The 12,060-nt window shown below is 42.1% G+C and overlaps 1 protein-coding gene across 2 annotated transcripts in view; it reads left to right on the plus strand.

Annotated features, from left to right (window-relative positions):
* prkd3 (protein kinase D3) overlaps nt 1-12,060 on the plus strand; it is a 36,489-nt gene extending 24,429 nt beyond the window's left edge. For both annotated transcript variants that reach the window (XM_084569535.1, XM_084569536.1), the window contains exons 7-19: nt 34-111; nt 200-386; nt 1,409-1,532; nt 1,760-1,837; nt 4,559-4,835; nt 6,103-6,155; nt 6,537-6,609; nt 6,696-6,802; nt 6,954-7,115; nt 7,890-7,988; nt 8,078-8,345; nt 8,791-8,876; nt 10,128-12,060. In XM_084569535.1, the coding sequence (XP_084425661.1) occupies nt 34-111; nt 200-386; nt 1,409-1,532; nt 1,760-1,837; nt 4,559-4,835; nt 6,103-6,155; nt 6,537-6,609; nt 6,696-6,802; nt 6,954-7,115; nt 7,890-7,988; nt 8,078-8,345; nt 8,791-8,876; nt 10,128-10,301 (1,766 nt within the window). In that variant the 3' untranslated portion in view covers nt 10,302-12,060. The remainder of the gene's footprint in view (nt 1-33; nt 112-199; nt 387-1,408; nt 1,533-1,759; nt 1,838-4,558; nt 4,836-6,102; nt 6,156-6,536; nt 6,610-6,695; nt 6,803-6,953; nt 7,116-7,889; nt 7,989-8,077; nt 8,346-8,790; nt 8,877-10,127) is intronic.

A 12,060-nucleotide genomic window follows, 5' to 3' on the forward strand; every position in this document is an offset into this window, starting at 1 on the left:
TTTGCTGAGTCCTTTTTATAATTTATTCACCAGATTGCAGATTTAACTGCCATAAACGGTGTGCTTCAAAGGTACCAAGAGACTGTTTGGGGGAGGTGGACTTCAACGGAGGTAAGTTCTACGTACGGTTTCAAAGTGTATTCTGTATCTCTGATATTTGCAATTTCAAATACTGAACGCATTTGATATGAATGTGAAGAGCCAGCCAGCCCTGGGCCAGACTCAGACACTACCATGGATACCATGGAGGTAGACAGCAGTGACATGGATGGTGGCAGAGGACTGGACGATCCAGAAGAATCGCCCACCCCAGATGAGAGGATGTTCGACATGGATTCTCCCTTGTTGGATAGAGAGAAGGATGAAGAGCCCATCAAGACTATTAGGTATAAAGAAGTTGATTTAATTACATGTTGTTCACTTCTGTATTTTTTTGTTGGTGTTGTGTTAATTTTCTTGCTGTGTCTCCATAAAGTACAAAAACAGTTTGCTTGAGGTTTGCCTTTTTAAATGTGTTAGTGTTTATACTGAAGATGGAAACTCTATTTCCAAATACTTGGCATAGCAAACACTTAACACGCATAACTGACCAGCTGTTTCATCTTCTAGAGACTCTTTTTCTCCTCTGAAAGATGATGTTATGGCACCCATGGCTGTCGTGTGGGCCTTGGTGTGTGCATTACAATCATTGCTTTTCTTTGTCTTGACTTCGAAGTAGCTGACATGAAATAATAAGTACAACTTGCTCTGTTGAACAAAGTCCAGATGCCCTCTTACTATTTTTCTCCAGGGCAGAGTTTCTTCTTCTTCCGGGTTTTGTTTTGATTTTTGGTTTTCAACCTCTCCATTTTCTATTCTGTTTACTTTAGCTTTGTGTAACTTAGTTCTGTCTTTTCTCTTTTGCGATATTTCAAAATTTGCTTCAACTTCACTTGGCAGTTATATGTAAAAATGGCTGGTGTGGACATTATTATCACAGTGATAATATATATATATATATTTTTAGGATTTTGTCTTTATTGAACTCAGTAAAGAGTGACAGGAAACGAGGAAGGAGGAAGGAGACATTCAATAAAGGTCACCCGCCTGATTCAAACCGGGGACTTTGCGGTTATGTTTTAACCACCAGGTCTAACTGCCCAATTCGTGTGTTTATTCTACACCAGCAGCAACGTTTTATGTTTCCAGCAGCGTTGCTATTGCTGAAAACATAAAACGCATCACTTCCTATGCAGGACCTCTGTCAGGGAAGCCCTACCAGACACTGGATAGTTAGAAAAGCAAATATAAAAGTCTTCATGGAATGGTTATGGGTGAATTAAAATATAATCAGTTAGCATTACATTTTAATGAGCTCTCGGAGAATTATGATAATCATCAATAAAAAATTTTGTCTTTCTGTTTCCAGCCCCTCCACTAGCAGCAACATCCCTCTGATGCGGGTGGTCCAGTCCATCAAACACACCAAGAGGCGGAGCTCCACTGTGGTGAAGGAGGGCTGGATGGTTCATTATACAAGCAGGGACAACCTGGTAAGACTGATAACCCCAAAAGCCCAACAGAGGAGCCCAGTCTGAAATAGCTGTGCTCAGCCTGTATGCTGGGGAAAACTCCTTCTCCAAAGCTGTTCACATGTGTTGAATTCAGCACAGAAGGTATTTTCCTTGTGAAATAAAAAATTTACACTCGTTTTATATCGGTAGGTGGTTGCATGTTTTGCCATTTTGTAAACTTGCTTCTTTTTTCCCCCTGTTAACAGAGGAAGAGACATTACTGGAGGCTGGACAGCAAGAGTCTGAGTCTCTTCCAGAACGACACTGGAGCCAAGTTCTACAAAGTAAGCTCAAATCTATCATCTCTGCCATGTTGTGAAGGCAAAACATGTCTTGTCCTCCACATTAAACGCACACATTCATTAAAATGTCAGAAAACTGTTCAGCTTAATGCAAATCTGTGTTAGATTATATCTATAAAGCCCTCCCAGGAGTCAAGTCTTACCTCTGTACTTCTGTCTTGTTACTCACTCATTTAGGTATAACTATTGTCTGTCACACTTATGAGAGCTACAGTATGTCAATGAACTCTTACAAGTAGGTGACTCAGCTGAAGGTCTGGAGTGTTAAAATTGTAATCTACCTTGAGGTCAATTCAGGCTGCTGAAATTTCCCCTGTGGTTTTTCTCTCGGCAGCCTAGTTTCTTCCCTGCATGAAGTGAAAGGGTAACTTGATGAACTGTTGTTTTAGTTTCAGCTTTTGTGTTGTCACTACCTCAACAGATGGGACATTTGAAGGGGTTTTGAAGGGAAAGTCAAAATTCAGACAATATATTTTTGAAGGGAAAGTCAAAATTTAGACGATATAAAAAAAGGAGCTTGACACTAGCATTTTGAGTTATTCTAGGATGTGATTTAATTGAGATTTAATTAACACAGTGAGCTTTTAACATCTTAATCTTTTTTAATCTGAACTCATTTTAAAGTGGCTTTGAGTAAAATGCTGTAATTTCGTGTGTAAAATCAGTTGTGGAGAACGAGTGACACTTCCCGCTCAGTGGCAACACCGTAGTCAGTCATTACACTGCCGCAGGGGCTTAATAGTGCAGTAATTACACAGTGAGGCCTGAGGGAGGGAACTACAGCACTACAAGGTAAAGACTTCCACATGTGTGTTGGTGGTTGTGTGTGTAGGAAGGGGGATATAATTGCTATATTGTTCGAGTGGCTTTGTGAGTTTTGAGACGTTGACACCTCCTTGAGCTGTGGTCAGAGGTATGTCGCAGTGGGATGGTGTGTAGGATGCAGAGTTTCCAGTTCACTTGTGCGTGTCAAACAGGTGCTATTGTACACAGCTGCATCTAGGGTCCTGCTTTTCTTCTTTATCACTATCTCCATCCAAGTTGGTTGTGAAGCAAGCCTGAAAACAACTTCCCTCTCTCTTCGCTCCCAATTATTCTGTCACACCCTGTATCTCCTGCCACTAAAGCCTTGGAGAGGAAACCTCAGCGGGGACCGACTCCTCAGGGTGTGTTTACAGGCAGCTTTATGTGGTTCTTTATTATCAACTTGGCACTCTGCTACGTTAAAAACCTTCAGGAGGCTAATTGAAGGCTAGCCGTAAAGCTCTTCTTTTATGCTCCAATGTTTAGTCTTTGTTCCATGCCTGTTCAGTCAGAGTAGAAGATTTATCTGTGATAAATAACATTTCATGTACATAGAGGGGAAAAAAAGGTTCTTTCTGAGGTTTCTTTTCTGAAACCACAGATTCTCCATAAGCTCCTCGGGGAAACAGTGTGTCTTGGGCATTTTCCTTTCATTTCCTGGTTTCTAGCCTGCTGTTCATCAGTGTGTGGCCACTGTCCTCCCTTCTCCCCTTTTCTTTATACCTCCAATCTGATTAATGGTGGTCGTGTGGTGGCTTGCTTGCCAGGCATGGCAGCCATTTTCACCATTTGGAAGCCATAACGGCTCCTCGTTTGAAGATGAGACCCCTGTACTTGTGGCTTTCTCTGAAGAACCCTTTATGGGGTGAGGGGGCTTCTCTCTGTCTCTGCCAGACTGAGTCCTGTCTCACACACACACACACACACACACACACACACACACACACCCACCCACCCACTCACACCCTACCCTGGTGAGGAACGGTAGTTGCCTTGTCTTTCGTCTCAGTGGCTAGCGGTAGCGCCAGCGGCTCGTGCTCAGATGGGGCCTCTGGCTGGCCCTGCCTTGTAATCAGGGAACCAGAGCACTTCGGCTGCCGCAGGGCCCACTCACGTGACCAGGCCCCGCTTACCACAAGCACTTCATCTGATACTCTGTGGTGAGCCACGCGGAGAGGACAGCGTGTGCCTCTGTGAGCCCCCATTGGCTGGAAATGCCGTGTTTTTTTTTTTTTAAACTTATTTTTGACCCTCCCTCCGCTCCTTGATTTGACAATGAGTTTGAAGGGGAACGGGGGACTTTTAAAGTGTACTGCAACTGTCCTTTCTGTTGGTGCTCATAAGAGAGAGAAGAGGGAAGGACCAAGTTAGAGCTGAAAATACAGAGTGTGGAGACTTTTGGAGTGTGTGAGTGTTACTACCTCTATCTATAGTGTACTGTTTATCTACTGTGTGTCATTTTATTATGTAGGTATAACATTTGTATCATTTGGTTGACCAGCTTCTCTGCTTTGATAAGGTTTTATGTTTTCATTTCTTTAAATAAGACCATGTCAAATGAGTTGTTAAAGAACAAGTATTTCTTTTTAGCATTTATTTAGAGATTTAGGTATTTTCTGATGATTTTTCGATTTTCTAACATTTTTTTTTTGTATTATTATTATTTCCAAGCAAATATAACATATATATACAAACAGTATGTGGCTGGGCATGTACTGTATGTCTGTGTGTGTTTTGGTCCCTTCTAATGTTGGAGCCTTCCTTTCTAGTTCTCATTCATTGAGCACAAATAATTTATGCCTCAAAGTTTAATTCATCTTTCGCTTGTTATTTATTTGAAGAACACAGTTTATAGCGTTTGCTGTTTCTCATATTAGCTGTCCCTCTCTGTCCCGACAGGAAATCCCTCTGTCTGAGATCCTCCAGGTAGAACAGTCCAGAGACTACAGCAGTCTGGCCCAGGGCAGCAACCCTCACTGCTTTGAGATCATCACAGCCACCATGGTCTACTATGTCGGGGAGAACAACGGCAGCCACTACCACAGCCCTGCGCTGGCCGCCTCTGGAGTCGGCATGGAGGTGGCCCAAGGCTGGGAGAAGGCCATCAGACAGGCCTTGATGCCCGTCACCCCCCAGCCTAGCGTGGCCAGTGCTGCTGGTCAGGGCAAAGATCACAGTAAGTGAAATTTATTACGACTCTATAGTCCTAAAACACGGTAAAAAACATCTGAAATTAGAAACATAATTGTATATTAACCATAGAACAGAACTTAGAGGGTTAAAAGATACTAAAACTGCAAAAGAAATAACACAGTCAGTTTGTGACTGTATCCTGAGTTCACACATGAGTCTGTGATTCCACTTTCAGTGATGACTTGTTATATTGTCAGGTTTTTCTGATTTCTGCAAGGTCCATGACAAATGAAAGGCGTTTCTGACTTTGATTACGTGAGGTTTGGCCAAATAGAAAGAAGGCTTCTCTTTGTAAAACCTTAGTTTGGCATTAGAACAATACTTTGATGACCTGGCTTAACTTTTGATCTAGAGGGAAACTCCTGCTTTACTGTCTGGGTCAAAGGAAGCGAGGCTGTGAAGTCTGTGTTTGATAATGACAGTGATGATTACTAATGTGGCTTGACTGTAGATACTGAGCTTGACTCTTATTGGTTATGACAGAGATTTTACTCTAAATTTCAAAAGAGATTAAAACGTCTGTGTGCTATCTTTTTAAGGTTTCACCATTATAAATTGATTTGTAGATCAGTTATTCACATGAGTTGTGCTCAGTAGCGGCTGAGGACACTAAGCATTGCCACGATATTAGAAGACAAGGCAGTGACATAAAAGAGATTCATTATGCTGCTTACACAACCACTTCTCTGGTCCGGATTGGAAACACATTGTTTAAAGATGCTCTTGCTCCATAGATCTGGATTAATTTATTAAGTATATGAAGTCATATTAATATTTCATCTGCAAATATCAGTGTAACTCATGTGGTCATTTCCGTCAGTCGAAATCAAAGCATGTTTTCCAAGATTGAAATTACATTTTTGTGTGTGGCATTAGCTAAACGATCTCAACGTTAAGTTTTCTACTCCCTTTTATCTCTGGCTCTCTATTCATTGGCTACTACGCAGAATTAGCCCCTGCGGCTGCTTAAATTCCCAGTTTTGAAATGCATTGCATACTTGCACCATTCAGTCACACATAGTTTTCCAGATCAATTTTATAGCCAATTTATTGTGTAATAAAATGCTTCATTATGTGGGGCTGTGACTTATTGCATGCAGCTGTGATAAGACTGAAGAAAGAAGTACCAGAATGTGAGCAATTCATCTGTGACTACAATTACTTAAGGATTCACTGGCTTCTTTGTGCAGTGGTGAAGCGGTGTTTCTTGAGTTGTTAAATGTGGAAACATCATGTGTTTTCCCCTCCAGAAGAGCTGTCCATCAGCATATCTGTGTCTAACTGCCAGATCCAGGAGAATGTGGTGAGTAGAGCTTCTTTTTTCTTTCAGATGCCGTTGCACAATTTCCCAGCACAGCCTGCAAAGGCATGCATGCATGTGCTATTAAAGTAGCTGTTGTGGTGAGATCAGAAATTGTATCCTACTGTTTCTTCTACTAAAATGTCCAGTGGAAGCTTTTCTTCTGCACAAATGGGGAAGCTGAAAACTCAATTTTGGTCATGGGGTTTTTGTCTCAGTTCCACTTCTGCATTGAGTGAAAGTTATATATTTGGCAACAGCAGAAAATATATTGGAAGAACAACAGTTTATCCAAACCATAAATGATGTAACTGTTAATGACTGCCAGTTCCAGCAAGGAAAGTTAGCACATACAGTAATTCAGTGCATGTTGTGTCTGCGTAGGATATTGCCTCGGTGTACCAAATATTCTGTGATGAAGTGCTGGGATCAGGCCAGTTTGGCATTGTGTATGGAGGTATGTTTCACTTTTTATTAAAACTTACATTTTATATACTGTTAAATGTGGACGCTATTTAAAGTTACTAATTTGAAATGTTTCAGGCAAACACAGAAAGAGTGGCAGGGATGTGGCCATCAAGGTTATAGACAAGATGAGATTTCCAACCAAGCAGGAGAGCCAGCTAAGAAACGAGGTGGCCATATTACAGGTAATGACACAATCCAATCAACAGTTTTCTATAAATAGCATGTACACTAAGTATGAGAGGCTCTCTCCGGTGCCTTTTGGTTTACTCCGCATGCTCAGGACTGTGATTTATGTCAAAGATATCACATGTTTTATCTGTTCTGTTTCTTCAGAATCTTCATCACCCTGGTATCGTTAACTTGGAGTGTATGTTTGAGACACCGGAGCGGGTGTTTGTTGTCATGGAGAAGCTGCACGGCGACATGCTGGAGATGATCCTGTCAAGCGAGAAGAGCAAACTGCCTGAACGAATCACAAAATTCCTAGTAACACAGGTCTGTGTAGCTTCATCTCCGTCCTATTTCCTCTCATACCACCTTTAACTAGAATGCTCCATAGTTTTTATCTATTCCCTTAAAGTTCTAGCTTGGCTTTCCTCCTCCTCTCCCCGTCCTGTTTTGGGGTCCGATGAGCCTCTGCTTCAGCTACAGGGCATGTTTATTCTTGCGGTGAGCTGATTGGGGGGAATTGTTTACGGGACTGGTCTGCATGGCATCACGGCCTCCTCCCCTGCCGTGGATTACAGCCTGCAGTGTGCTGGTGGCTTTGCGGCCTGATTAGAAGAGCAGCAGGGCCCCTGGGCCTCCGTGGATGCCTGGTCCCAAACGGGAGCGGGGCCATTAACAACAGCCCCATTAGCTGCGGCGGGCCTGGCTCTGATGTGGCAGGGAGGACTTCTGTCAAACGCAGGGTCAGGATAGGAGAGCCAGGCCTGCTGTGGTTTTGGTGCAGGGCCACAGGCAGACATGCGTGCAGCGCTAGCTTACGCCAGGCCTCGTGAATATAGATGAGATGATGAGATGAGATCATATGTCTTTATGTGAAGGTACTGGTCAAGATGGAAGTATTTAAGGGCATTAGTATGCTTATATTGCTACTATTTTTTCCATATGGCCACACCAGAGGTTCCACTGCATACATTATACAAACAGCTCTTTGTTTATAGCATACGCTCCATACATTAAAACTTTTAGACGCATGAGTTTACAATTTTGTCATCTGGATTTTTTTAGCTAAGTCTGTGATTATGGGACTTGTGTTTGCAACAGATCCTGGTGGCCTTGAGACATCTGCACTTCAAAAACATTGTTCACTGTGACTTGAAGCCTGAGAATGTACTGCTGGCCTCTGCTGAGCCTTTTCCTCAGGTAAAAACAAAAAAATGTGTATTTATCTTTTTGTTTTGTCTTTACGCATGTGTGCGTATGCTGATCACGCTTTTTGGGCCTTCTTCCAGGTAAAGCTGTGTGACTTCGGCTTTGCTCGTATCATTGGTGAGAAGTCCTTTCGGCGGTCGGTGGTGGGCACTCCGGCTTACCTGGCTCCAGAGGTGCTGCGCAGTAAAGGCTACAACCGCTCCTTAGACATGTGGTCAGTGGGAGTCATTGTGTACGTCAGCTTGAGCGGGACCTTCCCCTTTAATGAGGACGAGGACATTAATGACCAGATCCAGAATGCTGCCTTCATGTACCCTCCTACTCCCTGGAAGGACATCTCTGCAGAGGGTAGGAAGACTAATAATGTGTCTGATTAGTTTCTCCTTTCTAGCCAGATTTCACCTTTGCTTAATTTAAGTTGTCGGTGGCCTGGTTCCACCTGTACTTTGGTGTCAAACTGATATTTAGACAGGAGTGTCCTCCCCACCTACACGTCTGGGTCGTCTGAACTTTCGCCTGACATTTGGTAGACTGTGGTTGACTGTGATGAATCACTTTCAGTTCTACCCAGCTGTCCATACTCTACAGTATAGTACAAAGTAAAACAACTGATGAAGATGTTGATGTTAATGGTTCAACTACAGAATGCTTGAATTTAGTTTTTATTAGCAGTTGCCATCGTTAGTTTTTTTTTTTCATATCTTGCCTCTACACTGTATGCCGTTAGCATGAGATGATATAGCTTTAAGTTTCGTTTGTGCTACAGTCTGCTCATTATCATTTTCCCTCACAGCCACAGATCTCATCAACAATCTCCTCCAAGTCAAGATGAGGAAGAGGTACAGCGTGGACAAGTGTCTCAGCCACCCCTGGTTACAGGTGATAAATTTGTTCATTGCCGCTTTTAAATTGAGTTTTTAATCACACTCCGAATGAGTGTGATAAAAACACAGAGTGAGTCATAACTCAATCTCATAATGTCTGTGAAGATTCTCAGTCATCCAGGTCATCGTGTCCAAAAAAAAAAAAAAAAAAAAAAAACTGAAATCAAGGGCAACTGGACTTGTAGGGTTTCTTGAAGATGTTTGTCCACTCATCCAAGAAGAATATTTAGTTGTGAACTGAAGAACTAAAGATGTTTCATTCAAGAGCCACAGACAGTTTTCATGGTTACAGTGGAAACAGGAACTGTTAACAGCTGTCTCTGCAAGACTCTCCATGTACTAGGGTTGTCCATTCACCATCGCCATGGCAACATTAAACTTTCTGATCATGATTAGAAAATTAAAATGAAAGAACAACAATAAGGCTATGGATATGAGTATGACTGCCATACATATTTAGTTTCACCCGCTATTTTGCTTCTCTCCACCAAAGCTTTCCACCACTGTTGGCCTCTCAACCACTTGAATCCCTTCAACCACCTTTCAGAAAAGTTTGGCACTATGATAGTGACGCATATCCAAAAAACTTTTTAAGATGTTTTAAAGTGGGCATGTTTCTCCTTCCTACCTGGAATGTGAGGTTTTCCCTCATTCGGGCATCACCAGCCTTGCGAACTGTTGACTAGTGTTTTTGTGTCTAAGACTACTTTAAATGCATCTTACTTTATTTTTATACATTTTTGTATTACTTTTATTCTATTGTATTTGCTCTGTTAACTAGCAACTGTCACTTTATGGGAGCAACAGCAACAAAACAGTTTCCTTGAAGGATTAATGAAGTATTCTGATTCTCATTCTGACACAGAGCAGATTATTAACAGAACAGATGCGTGTGTCGCAAACTGCAGCAAAAACCCCCCAACTGAGACACATATGAATGGAAGGTGTTTTTTTTTTTAATATGTCCAAAGAATGCTCCTAACACCCAACTAATATCTGCATATCCAACATGACTTAATTGGAAACTGTACCTACTTAAAAAAAAAACCTGCTTACATTCTTATCAAACACAGACAATTCAGAACAATGGACTGGGATATTAGTGTGAATGACTGTTGTGTGTATGTCCATAAAGAGAAGTCCTCTAAAACATAAATGCCAAGAGTTGAAATCAAAATGCCCCTTATGTCAGTATCCCTCTAATGAGGACAATGCATTGACGAGACAAAATGTTTCTTTTCCTCAGGACTATCAGACGTGGCTTGACCTGCGGGAGTTTGAGACGCGGCGAGGAGAGCGCTACATCACCCACGAGAGCGACGACGCCCGCTGGGAGGAGTACGCAGACGAGCACAGTCTCGTTTACCCCAAACATTTCATCATGGCTCCCAACCTGGATGACATGGAAGAGGACCCCTAGTGGCACGGGGGGCTTATTACATCACATGTATCGAGGACAGGGATTGTCACAGGGACTTTTTGCATGAAGCTTTGGGAGCAGCAGGTATTTCCCTTCAGAACTGTTTGTTGTGGAAACCAAGAAGCCAATCAGATGGAGAATTACTCTCCAGTGGCTGTAAAAGTGGGAAAAACCCAACAGAATTTGTAGCGTGATGCACTGCTACAAGCAGGTGAAGATGCGTGCCACAGATACGCATTAAGAAACTGTTTGGAGAAAGGAGGGTTCTCTCTTTCTTTCTCTCTCTACAGTATGAAAACATTCCATGGATTTGCTCAATTTTTGGTTCATGTTTGCAGCCGAAATCCACAAGTTGAACCTAACAACAAATAATGTTAATGCACACAGTTTTGGACAACTTTGAGTAATAATGGCTATGTTCTTGATGTAAGAGAGGAGTTCAGCCACAAAGAAAAGCTTACACCAGGAGTAAAGGGCACTTTTCACAAGGGATTTACAGCCTGAGAATTAAACACATGAGTTTGTTCTCATCTCTGAACTATTTGTGAGACTGTCCTTTGACATGAAACTGGAACTATCACATGTATTTGTATGTTTTTTTTTTTTTTTGAAATTGTGGTAGGTGTTTGCACAGTGTTACTACCGAACATAGCAACTGAATAGAAACACTATTCGCTGCTACGGAAAGCAAACTTGTTTTTGCATTTTTAGCGTAGGTTGCAAAGTGGTAAAGTGCGATAATCAGTCGAAAGTTTATGTAGCTCACACAGTATCGGCTTCCCTGCCACAGATCCCAGCAGTTATTTGACGTGTCGTCAGAGCATTGTGGCAGCTTGTAGTGTGGGAGTTGGATCGACTTTCCCTGGAGAAGAAACTAAGAGACCCTGACCAAATAAAACGTCTTAATTTCAGCGTTTCCAAACTCTTTTCCTTTGTTGTAATTGTGAATTACTTGTGAAGACCATAACCCTGAACTGTAGGGAGATGGAGCCTGCTCGACATGAGGTTACAACAAGCTATGGACTCTTGTAACATCATGTGTTCCCTTTTCTTGAATGTGACTTTTAAAGGACTCCAGTTCTGGAAGATTTTACACAGAACAAAATGATTTTCTTCAGCATCTCTTCTGCCTACAGTAGAGAAAGTAGAAACCGGGTATATCGGCAATTTAATTCACATGGGAGTTTATATTACTACAGTCTTGTAGTTGGGCCCCGTTGGTGTGTTTTGGGAGTATGTTCCTGTTTCCTGTTGTCCATTTCCTGTCTCTGTTGCCGCTGGATTGGCAGGTGTCAGTGTTTTGTATATTTCCGTACATACCAATGGAATAAAAGCCGTAAACAGATGTCTTAAGATCTCTTTCTGTTCAAACTCCAGACCTGTACAAAAGTAAGTACACTTATACACCACCTTTCACCTAACAAGTGCTTCACAATAAAAGACAGAAGGTTTGTGTGGATAAGCAGCCCTGGCTTGTAGTTTTATATATGATGGTGTTGTGTGCGTGTAGCGGTTGCGTATGTCAGATCCCATTCACAGCAGCTGGATGTGATTGTTGCACCACACCGAGCCAGCCGCTCACCACTAGCGAGTAATGACTTAGTTAAAGAGGGCGGTGGTGACGCGGGGGGGTTTGTGGAAGCCTTTGAAATCCCTCATGATAAACGCAAATTCCCTTCAATTATCAAACGCGTGTTGAATAAATGACATGTTTCTGTTCCTTGACTATATTTCTGAATAGACCTATTGTTTGAGGGGA

This window comes from Chelon labrosus (genome assembly GCF_963514085.1).
Source record: "Chelon labrosus genome assembly, chromosome: 20".
Lineage (NCBI taxonomy): Eukaryota > Metazoa > Chordata > Actinopteri > Mugiliformes > Mugilidae > Chelon > Chelon labrosus.